The sequence below is a fragment of the Giraffa tippelskirchi genome, chromosome 5, assembly GCF_054371585.1.
Source record: "Giraffa tippelskirchi isolate mGirTip1 chromosome 5, T2T-mGirTip1v1.2.pri, whole genome shotgun sequence".
Taxonomy (NCBI): Eukaryota; Metazoa; Chordata; class Mammalia; order Artiodactyla; family Giraffidae; genus Giraffa; species Giraffa tippelskirchi.
In genome coordinates, this window is record NC_137279.1 from 135,796,236 (window position 1) to 135,818,013 (window position 21,778).

Sequence of the window (21,778 nt, forward strand, 5' to 3'; positions counted from 1 at the left end):
AGCCTATATTTTAAGTCAGCAACTTTTAAAGGTAATATAGAAAATTTGTTCTCTATAAAAGCATTTTCAGCTCTTTTTTGTGCTAGTGTTAATGAATGCCAAAATTTTTTAATCCAAGATACATATCATGCAATTCTCTCTGCTTTGGGAACAGCTCTTCCTCTGTTTGGAGGAATGTACTGATTGTGGGGACAACTGCTTTAGACCCAGGAGAAAACTCTATTCTCCAGAATTAAGTACAAACACCCAAAATTGTCTGAAAGGCTAGGAAATGATGATTTCTATTTCACTGAATATCATGGCCAATTCCAGGGCTTCCCAGGTGGTTCAGTGGTAAAGAATCTGCCTGCCAAGTAGGAGACTGGGTTTGATCCCTAGGTCGGGAAGATCCCCTGGAGAAGGAAATGGTTACCCACTCCAGTATTCTTGCCTGGAGAATTCCATGGACAGAGGAGCCTGGTGGGCTACAGTCCATGGGGTCGCAGAGTTGGACTCGACTTAACAACTATACAGCAGTTTAAGAAGAAAGGTGAATTATCAAAGAAATGATAGAAGAAAATTTCCCAGAAGTGAAAGACATGAGTCTCTGTATTGAATGGGACAAGCACTCAGCACAACAAATGGAAAAAAACCAACTACATCAAGTGGTTGACGTTTCAAAATTATCCAGATTCATTAGCTGGATAAGAAAGTGAAGTGAAAGTCTCTCAGTCGTGTCTGACTCTTTGCGACCCCATGGACTATACAGTCCATGGAGATCTCCGGGCCAGAATGCTGGAGTGGGTAGCTGTTCCCTTCTCTAGGGGAACTTCCCAACCCAGGGATCTAACTCAGGTCTCCTGCATTGCGGGCAGATTCTTTGCCAGCTGAGCCACCAGGGAAGCCCAGACAGAAAAGAAAAGATCATTTCAAAAAGCCGATAAGATCCATTTCTTTTTCTCTTCTTCCACATCCCTCTGGAATGGATTTGATATATAACTTATAACCATTTGCAGATGTGCAAAAGCAGGTGTCCAATCAATTACACTAACAACTTCAAGTAAAGGTTAGAAGTCAACAAGGTGCAATTTATTGCTAATGTTAAGTAGTGGCATTTGGTGAGTTTATAAAGCACTAAAATAAAGTTGGAAGCTACAGCTATAAATAAAAGCTAGTTTTGGAAGGGATCGATGTTCTTCACTTTTCTAGTCCTGTTTCCCACAAGCTGAAAGACCTTATGTTTATATTTTGTGAAGCAAGATACTGAAAACTAAAAACTCATCTGGGTGGTCAATACATTGAGTGCCTGTGTACTTTTCTGTGTTTAAAATATCTCTACAAATAATTAAAAGGTTCAAATAACAACAACAACAACAAAAAACAACTATACAGCAGTAGCAGCAGCATGGCCAGCTATGAATTTACATATACATCAATGGTCATTTTTTAAAAAATCAGAATAAAGTAGAATATGCAATCCTAGAATAATTTTCAATGATTAAAAGTCATTTCCATACACTAAAATATCAGGATTACACAATTGTGGCTGATTTTATTTTCATCATTTGCTTTTCTAAAATATTCTGAAAAGTTGCGTCACCTTCTCAATCAGTAAAGAGGGCAGTATTTGCAGGGCTTGGAGGATGTGCTCTGGATCCTCATTATAACCACCAGTTATTGTTGAACAAAACCATGGAAGAAAATTAGTTTACTTAGATGTTTTGGTTCTGGATAAGTGAGCATGGATGATGCAGTCATTTACATTTCAACCACAAGAAAGCTTTCCTAGCCACACGATAAAAGGTCATTATACCCTAGTAATAGTCAAATTCACTATATCACAATGAATTTAAACTTTGATCATAAAATAGCTGTAAGTTTTTTGTTTTGTTTTGTTGGAGAAACAGGCAATTGGAAGAGAGAATCTAAGTTTTATATAAATTACATAATTTTTAAAATGTGTCAAAGTGTACACACATAAATTCAGTGATATAGGTATGTTTTCCAGATAATTCTGTTTAAATCCTGGATCATTCCCTAACTCCTACCCCTAGGGAAATTTCAGAAGAGGCCTCCTGACCAAGAGGTATTATGCTTATGGCTTTTGTTCTCCCTGGAGTCTTACACAATGCATGGTTCTAGTTCAGCAACACAAATAGATCTGACCTAGTTTTCTTCCAGTTACCATATAACTGGGTTACCCTGTGGACATCTTAAGCCTAGATGCCATGTCCACCACATTTTTATAACCCAGTTCCAGGCATGGTGATTGGTATGGAATTGGCATGCCTTTCCTCTGCTGAATTGAACCCTTACTTTCAAAAACATAACCAGACAAAATGTATAACAGAATGCTGCCTAAATTAATAAAGAGCTGGAAAAAAAAAAACAAACGGATGTACCTGCCCATTTATGCAACCGCCAGCAATGATATTAGGGTCAGTCGGACAGAACTGGAAGCAGAAGATGTCATCTGGGCTTTCCAGCATTAACTAAGGTAAATCCCCAAATTCAAGAGAGAATGAGAAAAACTATTATGATCATGGCAAGAAAATAATATTAATAAAATCAAAAGTCTAATTTTATAGTTATTTATAAAAACATGCACATGGAGTCCATTCCCAGAATTCTACCTCCAGAGCGGAAGCTGCTTTTGCTGAATTTTGTTCTGGATGTTGATCATGCACATGAGAGCAGGTAGGTTCTCAAGGGGTCCTGGTCTCCCTTCCTCCACCCTTGTGGGTCAAGGTTATAATTTTTTTTTATAGATAAAAAGTCTATGAAATCAGTGCTTCTGAAAAGTGTGGAGAGCAGGCTCTGGGAGGTCAGGATATTTATATGATTTATTTCCATCTGTATATACTAGCATGGCACAGAAGGAGCACTCAAAAATAAAATATGTGAATAAAAAAAGATGATGGAGTTGCCAGTGATATTATTTCAAATTTTAAAATAATACAGAACCCATAAACAAAATCAAGTCCCTGGAGGGTAGGCAGGAAGCTCTGCAAGGAATACAACAGTGTGAGGAAATAGATAAACTAACCATAGTTAGCATCTGTGCTACTGTGTCACCAGCAAGCTCAACACTTGCATGGCTATCATTCTTCTTTAAAAATTAATGACCGAAAATACAGGTTCCCAAAGGCCACTGGTTTACCAGCACTGAGCTAAAGATTCAAATTGGAATTGGGATGTATTATCTTGGTTTATTTGGCATTTTGTGAATTCTAGAGAAAACTCTACTTTCGAAAATAAAATCTTTTAATACTTTCTTATAGTTTTGATTAGAACAAAGACAAAATCACTTGCATTTTATCTTTAAGAAATTATTTGCATATCTTTTAAAAACTATTCTTCAAAATAGAGGAAAGGAGAGTGTTTCTTTGCTCTTCCTATTTTCCAGGAGGTTCACCACACTTCCATGGCATGGACTGGAGACTAGTTCTACACTACTGGAAAATGCTAGAAAACCCCAGTGAGAGATGGCACCATTCCTGTGGTAAGTAGGCCAAGGATGAAGAATGACAGAACTGTCATTTTGATCTCAGTATTTTTAATAATTAAAGCATCTAGACTCTCTATCAGTAAAAATTGCCTTTATTCAGATGAATTAAGGAAGAAGAAATAGGAGAGGCTAAGACTTATTAGGGGAATCTTAGTTATACAATGCTTTATAGAAACAAAATATTAATATATTTAAGTATGTTGAAAAAACTTAATTCAACACTATAAACTCCCTCCCCCTAAACAGAACTCATCTTGAGCAGATATTGGAAACTGAACACTATGAGGGGTAAACCCAACCTTCAGCCTATTTTATTTGGATTGCTGTGTGCTTTGGTTTAGTTTTAACTGAGGTATTTAAAACTTGGGAGATCTCCCACAAAATTGCTGGATTCTCTCGACAGGCGGGACCACTTGGCAACAACAGCTGAAGAGTACTGTCCCCACAGATGGGCTGTGTACTCTCCAGAGCCACAGTCCCCACCACTCCCCACCATCTCCCACACAGTCATCTTTACTCATTACCACCTCCTGCTGGTGATCCTTGGAATTGACAAAGTTCATGGGAAACTAAAATCTTTTTGCATTTGAACAATTAGTACTGAAATAAAGCCTATAAAAGAGTTTGCTCTTTTAAAATCAATTGAACATTTCTTTTATAATATTTTTAAAAATAATATGTTGATTTGTTCAATAAACTTTTTCGATAAGCTAAGTGTAAACTTGAGTTTTGCTCAAATTGAACGACAAAAAATTCTAAAGAAAGCCTAGCTTTATAGGAGTTTACAACCTTAAGTGATTATAAAATGTTTTGCAATTAAAACTGCTAAAGATATGTGAAAGTAGTATTTGAAATTTTTAGACCATGTGGATGACTCTCCTTTATTACCTGAGGATGTATGGGATCAGAGAAACTCCAGAAAAGAATCAGTGACGGTTGCAGCAGTAATTTACCAGAAAAGTGGACCCTCTCTTCAAAGGACAGTCGTACAGCCACCGACACAGCTATTAGCCCTGTTTGGAACACAATTGGGAATTAAAATCTACAGCCATTGTGCACAAAGAAGTGTTGTTAGGTTAGGTTTTTCTACATAGTCACTGTTCACTTCCATTTTAATGAAACCTGTGTAAAAATTTTCTACAGGAGACCAAGAGTATTGTTAGAGCTGTACTGTCTAATAACACATTGGCTGCCAGTAGCCACTGTTGCTTATTAGCACTTGACTGTGACTGGTCCAAATTGATATGGACTGTTGGTATAAAATCAATGGTGCACTTTGAAGACTTAGTAAGAACAAAAGATGATTGTTTTTGTGAGGAAAGGGCCAACACTGGGCAGGAAAGGAGGAAGAAAGAGAGCAAGGCTGGCTCTGTCCATCATGCTGCCCTCTCACATTCCTACCCTCTTGGCTGCTGAGCTCTTTAAAGGAGATGTGTCTCCTATCTTGCCCAGTAATCAGAGAGGCAGTGTTGCAGGGAGTGAAGCTAGCCTTGGGAGCCCAACAAGTCCCAGTCAAATCCAGATTTGGCATTACACCAGCAGGGCAATGTGGGAGCTCTGGTCCTCTCCTTATAAAGTATAGACCACAATATGGTCCCAAAAGGTAGGTAGCTGGGAGGAGAGATGAAGAGAGGGTGAAGAAAGCTCTTGGCAGGTGCAGGCACTCAGGAATAGAGACTGTCTTATTGAAAGTGAGCCAGTTTACAACTTTACATATAAAAGCAACAGGTTATTCTGATGTCATCCCAGGAGGGAATCCCAGTCTAGACTCTGCCTCACCATAGATGACCGGATGCCAGGAGACACAGGTGATCATCTTCTCGGTTAGGCTGTGCAGGTCAGTAAAGGACTGGTACTCTTTCAGGTGGGTATCCGTCTTATCCCCAAAGGTGCTTTCTTCTTCTGCCAGGCATTTCCAGTCATTAATAAATGTATTCATGATTTCATTTTGCTGTAGGGCTATTTCCACACTATTTTGTAAAAGAGAAAAGAAGAATTAAGAGGTTGGATTTTAGTATTCAATGATATATCTTTCAGCAGCTCCTTCTGCTTCATTTATACTGAAAGAAAAAAATATTCTCCGTTGTATTTGGTAACTAATGATTAACCCTATGTGAAATATTAAATGACTTGAGAAAAAAATTCATGGCAGTGTGCTACTCAAAACTCTAGTGCCAGGATACTGTTAGCTGACAGCCTCTGCATGTTCAGTTGCTTTAGTCATGCCCGACTCTTTACAACCCCATGGACTATAGCCCACCAGGCTCCTCTGTCCATGGGTTACTCCAGGCAAGAATACTGAAGTGGATTGCCATGCCCTCCTCCAGGTGATTTCCCAACCCAGGGCACAAACTCATGCCTCCTGCATGGTAGGCAGATTCTTTACACTGAGCCACCGGGGAAACCCATGACAGCCTCTAACAGCATCACAATCTGCCTCAGCTTCCAGGCCAAGGTCATGCTCCCCGTGGGTCAATGACGGAGCATGGTGGCTGCGGACTCCAGGGCTGCTGATCCTGCCCGGGGCGGGACTCCTCCAACAGGCTGTCTTCCTCTGCAGCTCCCTGTCGGGTTGTCTGAGACTTTGTCTGAAGCTCTCCCTGCTCAGTCATGCTTCCTCTTCCTTTATTTTTCACAGTGAACTTCGCAGTAAATGTCTACTTTGAACTTGATCTCATTTGTTTTTTGAAAACTCCAAATTGATAGAAAGGGCAAAATTTTTTTAGCCATATTCAGTACCAAATGATCATGTATACTAATCACTGTATTTATATATAATTATTATACTGGTATATATAATAATTATACCATATATATAATTCAAAACAACAAATCAGTGTTTCTCAAGGGAAGATTTGGAGTTTAGAAATGTGTGTATATGCATGTGTGTGTGTGTGGTGGTTTTAGCTGTCACAGTGTCTGGGAAGTGCTAGTGTGTTTAATTTTATTTCTAATCTTCCCACAATGCATGAGACAGTCCCTAAAAATGAAAAATTATCCTGCTAAAAGTACTAATATTGCTCCTTTGAAAAACAATCTGAGTACTCTTCTTAGTTTAAGGACTCAGCTTGACAAGTTCCTGTTTTATAAGTTGCTATAATGTCTATTGTCCGTTTATGTGCTTAGGCTTGAAAACTCAGCCCACTGCCAAGGCCTCTAGGAGCTTTCCCACAATTAGAATGCCACACAAGGTTTTACCCTAATGACTGAAAGTCCAAATAACTTGATTTTTTAAAATAAATATAGTAAGTTGAAAGAGTGATTTTCAATTATGAATTTCTTAAAGAAAAAAAACTTTAGTTAAAGTATCATAATAGATATTCCTAGCACATTAAACAAGGGTACCATTTGACACCTCTGTCATTAATCATTCACTACTGTTCACTGTGGACTTCCCTGGTAGCACATTGGTAAAGAATCCTCCAGCCAATACAGGAGATGCAGGTTTGATCCCTGGGTCGAGAAGATATCGCGGAAAAGAAAATGGTAACTCACTTCAGTACTCTTGCCTGGGAAATCCCATGGACAAAGGAGCCTGGCAGGCTACAGTCCCCACAAAGAGTCAGACAGGACTTAGCAACTAAACAACAACAACCATTCACTGCATAATTGAATATTCTGGGCTAAATTCTTTCTGTACTTCATCTTTCAAACTAGATGCATTTCCTTGGACCAGCAGCATCAGCATGACCTGGAGCTGTTAGAAATGCAGAGTGACAGGTTCAACCCCAGATCTATTGAGTCAGAACCTGCATTTTAACAAGATGCCCAGGTGGTTCGTATGCACATTAAAGTTTGAATCACCCTGCATAGGGCAGGTTCACACCCGGAGTTTCAAGGTTTAAACTCAGTTTCAAGTAGAAGCATTTGTTATTAATAGCATTTTCAAAATCATTTCTTTCTGTTTCAGCCTGCACTGGGAAGTAATTCACAAGGGAGATATGAAGACAACACCTTTTCTCTGGTTTCCTGTTTCTTGATTTCCCTGCACTGTACTGTGTGGTTCCTGAGCATGATGAATCTGAGGCTTTGCAAAGCTTGTAGTCTGAGTGAAAGCCCATGGGTATTGGTTTTGTGTTTTTTTTTTCTTAACCTCAAGATGAATGTTTCTCAGTTGCTTTGAACTCCCTTGAAGTTTCTCACTTCCCTCTCAGATTTTTTTCTTCTTTTGCAAATAATGCTTGCCTTAGTTCGTTCTAGATAAAATTCTATGAGAACGAAGGAACTCATTTCTAAAAGAGTTCTCTTCCAGAACAAAAGAAGGCTTATTTTAATTTTAAAAAATTAAGCAAACCTTAAAACAGTTCTAGAGTAGGAAGCATGGCTGTGATGGTTATGTGGGTTTCTTTTTTATTCTTTGCCAGGGCTGTTAAAATTCCTGTACCAATTTTCCCTCTTCTTATAGTTTTGGCTCCTCCATCCCACATCTCAAGGAAAGAATTATGAAGCTCTTCACTATTCCTCTCTTTATAAGTATGGCAACTGAAAGGGAAGAATAAAAGCCCAAGTCTAAAGATAATACGCAGTGTAGATAATTGAGAATTGGCTATAGAGCATTTATTCCCTCAAAATTGATTGTATATAGACAGACTTCTCATTTTTAATGTTCTTAGGAAAATTTTCAGTAATTACTGAATTTTTATGTGGAAAGGAAAAGAAACCTCAGGTTTCTTTCTAATTGTCCACATAGGAAAAACTATAGCATACATGTTGTGAGTGAGTGGCAAATAGTTAATAAGCTCTTTCTGAATAATTATACTGAAAATTTGAACCAGATTCTCTCTAGGTAACAACTTTTTGAGAGTTGTTGGAATTTTCAAGACGTTTACTCTTAAAATGTTTTCATAAAAATAAAAAAAGCTTAACTTAGGCTCTGTATGAATTTGTCTACCAAATCTTTAATTTTGGAAAAAAATGGAACCCAGCCTATTGGCACAGCTAGCAGACTTGTCCACCATGGTTCCACTTATCTGAACTCTGATATCAACTTGATGAGACCTTCAAACTTTTTCTCTGGTTTAGAAGTCCTCAGGGTCTGCCTAGGGCCCTGGTATGAGTATAGGGGGCATTCTGCAGACACTTCTCTTTCAGAGCCAATAAGAGTGCAGCAACATAGGAATTAGAGATAAGGGTGACACATCCAAAAATTATATCTGAACTGAACTCAAATTCTCATCTAAAATATATTTTTGTAAATTCCTATCATGTGATGATCATCCTCAACATCCACAACATCCTCATCTTTGTAATCCTATAAAAAATCAACAAAAAGACTTAAATAATAGAAACCATGCTAAATAAATGGTAATTTGCCCTTAGGAAAACATCCTCACATGTTCAACAGTATATACCTTCCAGGTTCACACCATTTGGTGTGGCCCTCGCTTGGAAGGTCTAGGATGTTGCTTAGCAAGAGAAGGGAAAGGAAGGGAAATATACAGAATCTGTAGAAAGTATCACATGCTCATGGATGTCTAAGAACTGTCTTCACACTTTCTACCTGTACATCAGGTATGGAGTTGTTTTTTTAAGGTCTCTTATTATAAGTAAACAAACACATTTTATGTTTTTTAATTTAACATACAATTTTTACCTTGTGGACACACTGTTAAGAAACTCAGTCAAAGTCTTTGATTGTCCCAATGCCTCTTTTTCTTCTTCCAAAAATTCTCTTGGATAATATTGTGTAGTAGCATTTTTGGGATATGTCCTAATATATTAAAAGAAATTGAATATCAAAAATTAGATCAAAGACAAACAAATATAGGTCATGGCAGGTCAAAGATTTTTCTCTGTGACCATATTAAGATATTACTTTATATTTAAATTCTATATATTGAATTTTTTCTTTACCTTAGATACCAGCTGCCATTCAAAGTATTTGCGAATTTCTCTCTGATGTAATCAGCGAATTCTTTATTTAAAAAAATTTAGATACCATTTTAAACTTACAGAAAAGTTTTAAGAAGGGGATAAGAAATTCCCATACATGCTTCACCCAGATTCATCATTATTAACATTTCTAAAAATTTTTAATTGGAAGATAATTGCTTCACAATGTTGTATTGGTTTTTGCCATACAACAACGTGAATCAGCCATAAGTGTATATACATATATCCTCTCCCTCTTAAGCCTCCCTCCCACTGCCTCCCCATCCTGCCTCTCTAGGTCATAACTGAGTTGCCAGGCTGGGTCCCTATGTTATATATTAATAGCAGCTTCCCATTAGCTATTTATTCCACATATGCTAGTATATATGTCAATGCTACTCTCTCAATTCGTCCCACTCTCTCCTTCCCACACTGTGTCCACAAGTCTATTCTCAATTATTAACATTTTGTTACATTTGTTTTTCATTCTTTCTTCATTTCATTAAATCAGAGTTTCTAAACCAGTGAGATACTAGCCCATCTTCTCAATCCAGGGACATTTGGTAATGTCTGGAAACAACTTTGGTTGTCACAGCTGGAAGTGCTTTTGGCACCTAGTGCATAGAGCCCAGAGATGTTGTTAAACACCCTAGAGAGGACAAGACAGCAACCCCCACCCCAACCCCCCCACAACAGAGAATTATCCAGACCGTGGTGTTGAGGTTGAGAAACTCTGCTCTAAATATACAAAACCAGAAATGATTTACATTTTGGCAGTAATGACAGCAGGATTCTGGGAGAAATTATTCCACCCATTTTGCTCTCAGTATTCACCTCCACCCTTGGACATTATACATTGTATTATACCTCTGGGCTTTGTCAGTCTCACCCACTAGACTGGGTGAGCTCCTTGATTTTAGGGTACGGGGCTGTAGAAAGATCATATGGTACAATCCTTAAGAGAGTACACTCTGGTAACAGGCTGCCTGGCTTTGAAGCCGGGTTCTGTCACTTACTAGCTATGTGACCCTGAGCTAATTAATTACGTGTTGGCTGAAAAGTATGTTTGGGTTTTTCTGTTACATCATATGGAAAAACCCAAATGAATTTTTTTGCCAACCCAACATTGAACATCCCTGTGCCTGTTTTTTAATCTCTAATTGAAGCTCTTAATGTCCCCTAGCTCACAGTGTCATGGTAAGGATTGAATGTGTTAATAGATGCAAAGCTTTTAAAACAGTGCCTAGCACATTTTAAGTGCTCGAAAAATTTAGGTTGTATTTAATCTGTGTTTGTTGAACAAACGTCAATAACATGTCTCTGAAAGGCAAGTATATTAATGGATAGTAATCAAAAAGAGTGCTAAAGAGAGTTTTGCTTATATTTAATTGAACAGTAACTTCTTTTTTCCCTGGCTAGATCAGTGTCCATAGCAGAAGACAGGATGATGGAAAGAAAGAATGTTGGTGTTGGAATCAGAGACTTGGGTTCAGATCTTGGCTTTGCCTTTTGGTTTCTATCCACACTGGTACCCTCTGGGTAGGATTAAGCAAGAAATTATGTGGCGCCTGGTGGTTTCATCAAAGTAGCAACATGACTGAGTCACTCTCACTTTTTAAAATGTGATTTGTCTTGTTGTTTCTCAGTGAATCTATTCATTACTGCTTAAAATTTAAATTATGTTCTAAACATTGTGCTTTTGTTTTTAACCTCTTTGCTTCAGTTTCTTTATTTGTAAAATGGAGATAATGTCTACCTCAGAAGGCAGTTGTGAGAATTAACTGAGTTAATTCTCAGTTAACACACTGAGTGTGTGCAAAGTACTTAGAAGAATGACTGGTATGTCGTAAGAACACTGTCAACATTTGTTTTCATAGTCATTGCTCTTTGAACCTCATCCCTGATTTTTTTTTTTTTTTTACTTCTTCCATCACATTCATATAGCCCATCTTTTCCACCTAATTTCTGATCTTAGTAAATGGTACCGGCATTCTCCCAAGTTACGTGAATGCGAACTATTTGAATTCCTTTTGATTCGCTCCTTCCCACTTTCCTCTACTTTGTGGGTCAAGATCTGTAGCTATTTCTCATCTTTTCTTTCCATCCACATAGAAACAACTGTCCATCATAATCACTCAACATGCATGGAGAGCCAACTAAATCTAAAGTCTTGTGGTTAGGGTCCCTGCTGTCATAAGTTCACTGTTCCTTCCTGAGTCTATCCTGGCTGGCTCATTCTTTTTATTTTCTTGGAGTATAATTGTTTTACAATGTTGTGTTAGTTTCTTCTGTACAATGAAGTGAATCAGCTATATATACACATATATCCACTCCCTTTTGGACCTCCTCTCACTCCACCCGCATCCCACCCATCTAGGTCATCACAGGGCACCGAATAGAGCTTCCTGTACTTTATAGCAGGGTCCCACTATCTATCTATTTTACACATGGTAGTGTCTATATGTCAATCTTAATCTCCCAATTCCTCCCTTCCTTCCCTTCCCCTGCTCTGTCCACAAGTTCATTTTCTATGTCTGCATCTTTACTGCTGCCCTGGAAATCGGTTCATCTGTACCATTTTTCTAGATTCCACATATATGTGTTAATATACAGTATTTGTTTTTCTATTTCTGACTTATTTTACTCTGTATGACAGACTCTAGGTCCATCCACTTCTCTACAAATGACCCAATTTCATTCCTTTTTATGGCTGAGTAAACAGAAATCGCTAGTTGGCTTGACTAAGAAATTTGTCTCAAAATTCAAGTTTCTTTTGTACTAATGAATCACCACTCTCCTTCCGGTCTTACTCTAACTTCTCAGTGTTTAATGATTTTTGACGTCCTAATTCTCTGCCAAGACTTGACTACCAGTCCTTGTCTACCAATCTTTGTCTTTCTCTTCATCTCTTTTGGTTTGGCCTGTCTGTCCATATGCCTCCCTGGCTTCTGACTCACGTCTTGTCCTGACCCCTGGTGTCTATGTACATGTGCTCTAACTTAAAAAATTCACCCAAGGATTAAGTGTAGTTAGAGAAAACATCAAAAGTAATTAGCTTTGGGGGTCCTTTAATGTTTAGAAGTTGGGAGGACAGGGATCCAGTAAAAGAGACAGAGAAGGAGCTGCCAGTGAGTTAGAAAGAATACATTGAATATTGCTCATAAGCCAAGAAGGAGAAACAGTCAACCATGTTAAATACTTCTGAGAAGTAGAGAGAGAGGGTATCTGAAAACTGGATTAGGCAATCAGACCACTGCAGGTCTTTGGTGACCTTGTTAAGAAGAGAGTGGGCTTTAGACAGAATGGAAGAAGAGAAGGTAGAATTAGAAAATGTGGAAAACTTCTGTGAAGAGTTCTGTTGTAAGAAAAAAATAAAAAAGCAGAGAAATCAGCTAATTGTTTGTTGGTTCTAAAGATGGGAGTTTTTGGATTTTGTATTTACACGTCTCCTTTTCACTCTTTCTTGGTTTACTGCCACCACTTTACTTTAGACACTGGTCGCATTTTACCTGTGACCAGGTTTAATTATAGAAGACTCTCATCTGGGCTTCCCAGATGGTTCAGTGGGTAAAGAACCTGCCTGCAACGCAGGAGACATGGGCTTGATCCCTGGGTAAGGAAGATCCCCTGGAGGAAGGCATAGCAACTTGCTTCAGTATTCTTGCCTGGAGAATCCCATGGACAGAGCTGCCTGGCGGACTACAGTCCATAGGGTTGCAAAGAGTCGGACACGACTAAGTGACTAACACACACACACACACACACACACACGCACGCACACAAACACACACACACACACAAAGACTCTGGCCAATCTTCTCAACTACAGGCTTTTTTTCCCCTCTGCACTCCAATACACACTGCCTGGCTCATCTTATTTTTTTCTAATTTAAATTTTTTAAATTATGAAAGTATGATAACACATTTACAGGAGACTTGGAAAATACAGGATAAGGTTACATATAGTTCCACTATATATTCCAATTTTTTTTAAGTCGATAAATTAAGATTTTTAGTTGGAGTTTCAATACTAAACTCTCAAAAATTAATCTGGCTCAACTTATTTAATAGCTCTAATCTTTCCTCTTCTTTGTTTCAGAACTTGCCGAAATTCCTTCCTGCCTGCCGCAGAGAATCTGCTTGTTTTCTGCCTCTGCTACTCCCTCCACCCTACCTGGGCTAGTCCTTTGTGAACTCTGCTTATCCCACCCCCTGGAACTGTTCAGGTCATTAAAAAAAAATCTGGGAAGTTCACCCTTTCTCTGTGTCTCAAAATCATATCCAACATTTGTGGCTTATCTTCTATAGATCTAGAATTATTTCAAAATAAAAGTTTTTTGATCCTAAAAAAAAGCATGCGTGTGTGCTAAGTTGCTTTAGTCGTGTCTGACTCTTTGCGAGCCCACGGACTGTAGCCCGCCAGGGTCCCCTGTCCATGAGATTCTCCAGGCAAGAATACTGGAGTGGGTTTCCATGCCCTACTCCAAGGGATCTTCCTAACCCAGGGACTGAACTTGCATCTCCTGCATCTCCTGCTTTACAGGCCCATTCTTTACCGCTGAGCCACTTGGGAAGCCCCTTTACACAGTCATATATATACTTGTATTTCATTTTCCTAGCAAGATTTTTAAAAAGCATCAGTGATTATAATAGTTGTTTTTGAGCTGTATTACTTTGTGGAGTTGTGACATCACCATCAATTAGTTTCTATTAAAGCTCTCTCACAGTAATCACAGATACTGCTAGATTTTACCATAGTTGCTTTTGAAAAAAAATATAGATTCATTTCATACTTACCATCTTGTCTGAGTACTTGTTTCCTTGATTTGGGGGACTACTTGCATGCCAACATCTCTCTCAAGTTGCTTAAGGGTGAAATTTTTATCTGGGTAGGCTGTACATTCAATATAGGCATCTTTCACACTGGAAGCGTTCTGGTCACTGAATTTAATGGGAGCACCAAATTCCCTTCGTTTTCGAGAAATCATATATGTAATCTGCAACACAGGTGAGCAGTAAAGGAGACATAGGTCTCTGGAGAAGAACGGATGTATGGTCGACAGCACCGGTGCTCTGCCCACATCCTCTTGGATGTAATCTCTGTGCACCTTTCCAGGTCTTGCTCTCCCAAAGCCACCATCTACTGCTCTTCCATGGGACATGCTCTAGGGCTACCAGGCCACTTTGCCTGATGGTACAAGGAACAGGAAGTGACTAGCAGTTTATATCCTGACCAGGGATAGACCGTAGGAGGCACAGGTAAGCCCATCTCTTTTGCTTGTTTGAGACAACTCTGAGGTGTAATTTACACTCCAGAGTTCCCTAGGGGTGCAGGCTGAAGATTTTCCTCTGCTAGACTTTTGCCTGAGAGTGCACACTTGCAGGGCTTCTGCCATGTCTCTGTCCTGCTGCTTCCCCTATTCTCTTCTGGGACCCTTTAATCATTTGCACACAATTGCTCCTCGCAGGGGCTGCTCTGGGAATGCCACTGTGTTCAGTTTCCTAGGGCTGCCGTACCATATACCACAGACCAGGTGGCTTAAAACAGCAGGAATTTATTCTCCCTTGTTTGTGGAGGCTAGAAGTCTGTAATAAGGATGGATGTGTGTATATATAGCTGATTCACTTCCTTGTACAGCAGAAACCAACACAATATGGCAAAGCAACTAAACCCCAACTTAAAAAAGGAAAAGAGCTGTTAGAGGGTTGGTTCCTTCTGAAGACTCTGCGGGAGAATGTGTTTCCTGCCTCTTTCCTCGTTTCTGCTGTCATGGCCAGCAATCCTAGGTATTCCCCTGGGGGCAGATCCATCACTCCAACCTCTGCCCCCATCTTCCATGGTGTTCTCCTGGTGTCTCTGTCTTCACAACCCCATCTTCTTTATAAAGACCCCTGCCATGTTGGATAAAACTCCCCTTATTTCCTTTCTGAATTACTGGAGGGTAGGACTTGAACTTATCTTCCTGGAGGAGATATAATTCAACCCGTAACACCCACCTAAGGCAGTGACCATTCTTCTATCAAATGAAAAATCATAACACCACAGCAAACATAGCAAAGCATATGGATTCCTCAGGAATAAGCGTTGCTCAGCTCTAGGGAGGTGATGACTGGAGATCACATTCAAGCTGCTGACCTGTTTTGTAGATTCCTTAACTGATTCTTCTTCGATTTCTTTTTCACTGCCCAAAGAAACCCATGGTTTAGAAATAGGTGGCTTATAAATATATGTTTCTTCAGGAATATGCTCTTTATGTTCTTCCTGTTCTTCTGGTAGTTCTGGGGGCTGGAATAGAATAAATAGCATTCTAAAATGTATTACCAGAAAACAAACTTACGGTTACCAAAGGGGAAAAGGGAAGAGGAATAAATTAGAAGTTTGGGGTTAACATATACACACTAATGTGCACGAATGTGTGTGAACTTGCTCAGTTATGTCCAATTCTTTGCAACCGTTTGGACTGTAGCCCACCATGCTCCTCTGTCCATGCAATTTTCCGGGCAGGAATACTGGAGTGGGTTGCCATTTCGTTCTCCAAGGGGTCTTCTTGACCCAGGGATCCAACCCATGTCTCCTGTGTCTCCTGTATTGGCAGGTGGATTCTTTACCACTAACACCACCTGGGAAGCCCTGTATACAAACTACTATATATAAAATAGGTAACCAACAAGACCTACTGTATAGCACAGGAAACTACATTCAATATTTTGTTATAATCTGTAAGGGAAAAGAATCTGAAAAAGAATATACATGTAAGTATATGTGTGTATATATATGTGTGTGTTTATATATATATGTCTGAATCACTTTGCTGTACACCTGAAACTAACACAACATTGTAATTCAACTATACTTCAATTTTTTAAAAAAGAGATAAGTTCAGCAAAAAAAAAATACACAGATATATAACCAAATTTAGATTATAATTATACATGTATATTTTGCAATAAGCTTTACTTTTATATAAATTCATTAAGCTCTGCCTTATTATTTTTCTTCTTTGCTGGTTCATGCTGTTCAATTATGAGAAGGAAACTAAGGAAAAAAGGGAAGAGTAAAGGGCAAAAAAGAAAGAAAAAGAAGCTTAAAGAAGAAAAATATGGAAGAAGAATAAAGGGAAAAGATGTGTGATAAAAAAAAAATACTGAAGAATATGGAATGCTAAAACTTGATAAAATACAAAACTAATTTTCTCTGATTTAATAATGCTCTTTGATAAGAGGATTACATGTGTGAATAAACATGATATCCACTAAATTATAAAGAGTGAATGTTTTTTAAATCCAGGTTTAAATCAAGGTTTTTTAAATCTCTCTGCAAGGAGAGGTGCAGAGAGATACAGATATGGATATAAATACAGATATAGATATATAGATGTTCATTGCTACCATATTCATAATAGTGAAGAAAATGGGCAGTTAAATGAATGTGAATAGGGAAAAGGTTGATACACTGTGGAATAATAAAAATAAAATCTCATAAAACAGTTGGAATGAACAAATTCAATCTGTATGTATATGACGTCTAAATGTATCAAAATGAATAGATCATAGAATTTTACAGCTGAGTGAAAAACAGAAGTTGCAAAACAAGTTGTATAATTTTATGTAAATTTTAGGCAATAAGATACATTATTTGTAGAACATACATACATGGTGACAGTATGAAACCATGAACAAAAGACTATAACAACTAACACTAGTTCCTTATAGAGATGAGTTTGAAAAATTGAATTAAGAAGGATGTAAACAGGAGTGAAACGTTATCTGTTATATTTTGTTTCAAAAGTATTTAAAGTAAATATGATAAAATATCAATATTAACATTTGTTAATTCTGTGTAGATATTTGTTTCATCATGTATACCTTTCTATACATTTGAAATATTCCACCATAATAAAAAACTAAAACACAGAGAAAAGCAACCATAAAAATGAAATTGAAAATGTCGACTAACAGATATATCAAATTTAAAAAGTCTTAGGTATTTTAAAACTCTATGGCTTTCCTTTATTTTTCTTGCTACTGGGCAACCATGCATACTCCTCTGTCTCCCTCACTTTGACTACACTTCCTCATGAGGATGCTAGATCAGAAGGCAAGCTTGTTACCTTTCACAACCACTTTGAATGCAACACCCCAAAGGTGAACTGACTTCTTTTCCTTGGAAACTACCATTCTTTTATTTTTTGCTTATCTTTGACACCCCGTTCCCTTCAACTGCCCACTGACCAAGTTGTCCTTTCAAATTTTTGCTTTTGAATAATCATAGCAAACATGTATGGAGCCCCTAGCTTTGTGCCAGGCACTGTACAAAGGGCTTTTCCTGTTTTGGCCCATTTAATCTTCACGACAGTTCTACTGGTACCACCATTTTGCAGACGAGAGGTTCAGTAACTTACCTGAAGTCACAGAGATGGCAGGAGGAGAACCAGAAATATGGGCCAAGGAATGGCTGAGAGCAGATTTGCTGTTTCCACTCTCATTGGATAAGTGAAGGGCAAAGAACTAAGAGTACCTGTGACCCTGAGATATCTTAGCTACCTCACTCCACACTTACTGCTCACCTACTCTAGGTCCCAGGGAATCAGAGCTGAACGAGAATAATCATGAACATGTCTGCTCCCCACCCCCGGAGGTACTGCTTCCTTCTGACAATCAACAGGTTGCACTGACTTAGGGTGTACTTACATTTAAATAGTTTTCCTTGCCCTCTTCAGTTCCAATAAGATAAAAGTTAAGTCCATACTTGAAGTCTCTGTCGTAAACAAGGAGAAGCTCATCTCCAGGATATTCCTACAAAAATATAATTGAAAGAGAAGGTTAATGTTCAGCAGTCATTCAGTTTATTCAGATATAGACACAAAATTAATATTTCTTTAATCAATCAATCATAGAAGATAACCATAGTCTATGGTTAATAACCCCAAGTTGAAAGTTGTATTATTAACTTACAAAAGCTCTTAAAACACAATGGGTGGATAATATATTTGGCTGAGTCCCTTCACTGTTCACCTGAAACTATCACAACATTGTTAATTGGCTATAACCCAATACAAAATAAAAAGTTTAAGAAAGAAAGGAGAAAAAAAAAGCCACAATGGGTTCATGGAAATTTACCATGCAATTTTATTTATAACAAGGAAAAAAAAAGAAGCATTCCTTTTATCTAGTGTTGTACTCTCTGGTATATTTGCAGACAAATTAGGACTAAAATTATGAATGTTTACAATCAAACCAGTATGGGAAAATAGAGTAGGTTCCCTTTCTAGTTAAAATCGGGTAAGAATGAGCTTTTCTGGGTATGGAATAAGACAATCTATCATTGATAGGAGTTTGCTTTTCACAAAGGGTCATCGAGAAGGATTCCTAAAGAGACATGGGCAAGCTAGCATTTGCCAAAGGTAATAGGAAATGCCAGATTTGAGCCTAAGAATCTCTTCAACTTTTGCAATTATGTATCAGGAACCTCTTGAGGTAGGGCCAAAAAATAAAGAGGGATGATGTACTTACCTGGACAATTCTTTTGACTGGGTAGAAATCAGATACTGCAGCTCTGTTTGCAAAGTCTGCAAAAATATCTTCTTTTTTGATAAGTTTATAAGGTTGTTCATCTGTGACATCTTCATCTACTTTGCAGCTAAATATTTCCTGGGTCTTGGTAGTTAACACTAAAGGATAAATTTCTGGATGGCCTGGGAAAAGCAAAGTGAATTTGGACATTATATATAACCATTTAAAATATGAACACTAGGAAATATGCAGTTGTTTGCTTTAAATAATTGTCTTGGTTAAAATTTTAAAAGACTTTAAAATCAGTGTTTCTATTTTAAATGTAAGTTTGTCCATTATAAAAAATGTCAGCAAATGAATTTATTTATAAAACAGAAACAGACTCACAGACTTAGAAAGCAAACTTACGGTAACCAAAGGGGAAACGTTGGGGGGTGGGGTGGGGAGAGGGATAAATTGGGAGTTTGGGATTGACATATACTCACTACTGTATTTAAAATAGATAACCAACAAGGACCTACTGATTAACACAGGGAACACTATTCAATATTGTATAATAACCTAAATAGGAAAAGAATCTGAAAAAGAATAGATATATGTATGTGTGTAACGGAATCACTTCTTTGTACAGCAGAAACTAACACAACATTGTAAATCAACTATACTCCAAAATGAAATAAAGTTTTTGAAATGTCAAACAGATAAAAAGGCAGAAACAACAATTACCCATAATACTATCTCTCAAGAGAGAACCTGTATTAATCGTTTGTTTCATTACAGTCACTCCATACATATTAATAGTATCTTAAATGAAATTCTAAATCCTGCCTTTCATACTTACCATTATGTCAGTAGAATTTTACTATGACATTATATAATTTTTCTAATGCATCATTTTAAACTAGTGTAATTCTGTAGCATTTTTTTAATCACTCTGTTGTTGGTAAGCATTACTTTTATTTTTCTAATTTGTTTCTAATGATTATAAACAACTCTACAAACAATTATCTAGTTTATAAAGTTTTATCACATTTCAAAGTCTTTTCTTAGGCTAGGTTTTAAAAGTGAAATTTTGGTTTGAAGGTATTATCGCCCTTTTAGGCTCTATCAAACCTGTATTGCCTTCCTAAAACACCCCCTCCCTCACTATTCACCTGCTTCTCTCTCTCACCAGATGACCTCATTTCCTCTCACAGAGAAAATTCTGTCTGTACAGCAAAGAATCCTACAACAGCCTGCAGCCCTGCCCACCAACTGATTAGCACAAGCCCTGTCTTTCTGCCTTTCCCTCCAGTCTGAAGACCTGCCTGCCCCTCTCCACCCTTCTCAGCCCATCAACGCTTCCTCCCTACTGACATTACTACCTCTGTGCTATTTGCCCTTAGTATGCCCTTCAATAGGTACCTCTGCTACCCCGGGCTCTTTTTCACAGTCAAACTTGTTATTCAGTTCTTCACATCTTAAAGCTACTGACTTTCCAATTAGGTCATATTGGTAAACCTGGCAGTGAGGAGGAAGGTGGGATAGGGAGTTCCTTTTCCCTCCTCTGGTTCCCCAGTCCCAGAATTGCCCTCAGAAGAGGAGGAGGGGAGGTTCAGGAGGCTTCCATTCCTCTTCTTCCGGTCCCTTTGCCCCCACCCCAGGTCAGTCCTGGGCAGCAGCAAGCCCTGGGACAGTGGATGGAAGGGAACAAGGTATCATTTTGCCTGTTGCCATCTCCTCTCTCAAGCCTTCTTCTCACTTTCTTTTTCTTTTTATCATCATTAGCTTCTACCACCCCAGTCTCAGTTCTGCATTTACCCCCAGAACTCTGTCCCCTAACCGCATGCTCCTAGGGTCCCAGAACCCACTCTCATCCTCTCCAGGCCCCACACCTGGGTGTCTGACACCCTCCCTCCACTGCTCAACAGAGCATCATCGAGGGGAGAAGGGCATGTGGCCTTTCAAGTAGGAATAGTGAGCTTATTTTCTCACAGCAACACTGACTTCTAGCCCTAGTGGTTCGATGATATAATTATTCAGGTGATTTGGGGGTTTTTAGTCTCTATAGGTGTAACACTGATTATATATGGAAATATATTGCAAAGTCGGAGAAGGCAATGGCACCCCACTCTAGTACTCTTGCCTGGAAAATCCCATGGATGGAGGAGCTTGGTAGGCTGCAGTCCATGGGGTTGCTAAGAGGCGGGCACAACTGAGAGACTTCACTTTCACTTTTCCCTTTCATGCACTGGAGAAGGAAATGGCATCCCACTCTAGTGTTCTTGCCTGGATAATCCCAGGGACGGGGGAGCCTGGTGGTCTGCCGTCTATGGGGTCACACAGAGTCGGACACGACTGACGCGACTTAGCAGCAGCATATTGCAAAGTACAATCAGTTGGCATAATAAGCAAACATTTGGAATGTAAGTTGTTGATAAATTAGAAACAAATTGCCCGTTTTTATCTCCTGAAAAATACTAATTCTGACACCTGGCATACAGGAGGTACTCAAAAAACAACTGTTGACTTGATTCACATACAAGTTATCCTTTAAAATAATACTGCTAGCTGTAATTTGCAGTGTCCAATGCAGAGTTCTTGCAGTTTTGCCTTAGAAAACCACTAGGTGGAACTGTGAGACGCACACAGAGCTAGAGCTGGAAAGGAGGTGGCTGTCCTTCATGAACGGAGGTGCTCACAAAGGCCACAAAGTTTCCTACCATCCAAGAAACTGGAAGGGCAGGGACCAAGATGGTGTTCTATGTCACCCACTCCCACTAAACATACTTCAAATCCTAATGGCTAGATATTAGTCATAAAAGTAATCCTTTCACACTAACTGAGCATTAAAAAAATATTTATTTGGCTGTACTGGGTCTTAGTTGCACCATATGGGATCTAGTATCTTGACCAGGGATTGAACCC

The 21,778-nt window shown here is 38.6% G+C and overlaps 1 protein-coding gene across 4 annotated transcripts in view; it reads right to left on the reverse strand.

Moving 5' to 3' along the window:
• The window catches only part of DNAI3 (dynein axonemal intermediate chain 3), a 76,873-nt gene that overhangs the window by 41,538 nt on the left and 13,557 nt on the right, over positions 1-21,778 (reverse strand). For all 4 annotated transcript variants that reach the window (XR_014053566.1, XR_014053567.1, XM_081490050.1 and 1 more), the window contains 8 exons: positions 18,872-19,053; positions 18,050-18,154; positions 15,495-15,644; positions 14,156-14,355; positions 9,081-9,197; positions 5,267-5,457; positions 4,376-4,500; positions 2,382-2,471 (listed from right to left, as the gene is read on the reverse strand). Coding sequence is in view for 2 of the 4 variants with exons in the window: in XM_081490050.1 (XP_081346176.1) it covers positions 2,382-2,471; positions 4,376-4,500; positions 5,267-5,457; positions 9,081-9,197; positions 14,156-14,355; positions 15,495-15,644; positions 18,050-18,154; positions 18,872-19,053 (1,160 nt within the window). In the remaining 2 variants the exon portion in view is untranslated. The remainder of the gene's footprint in view (positions 1-2,381; positions 2,472-4,375; positions 4,501-5,266; positions 5,458-9,080; positions 9,198-14,155; positions 14,356-15,494; positions 15,645-18,049; positions 18,155-18,871; positions 19,054-21,778) is intronic.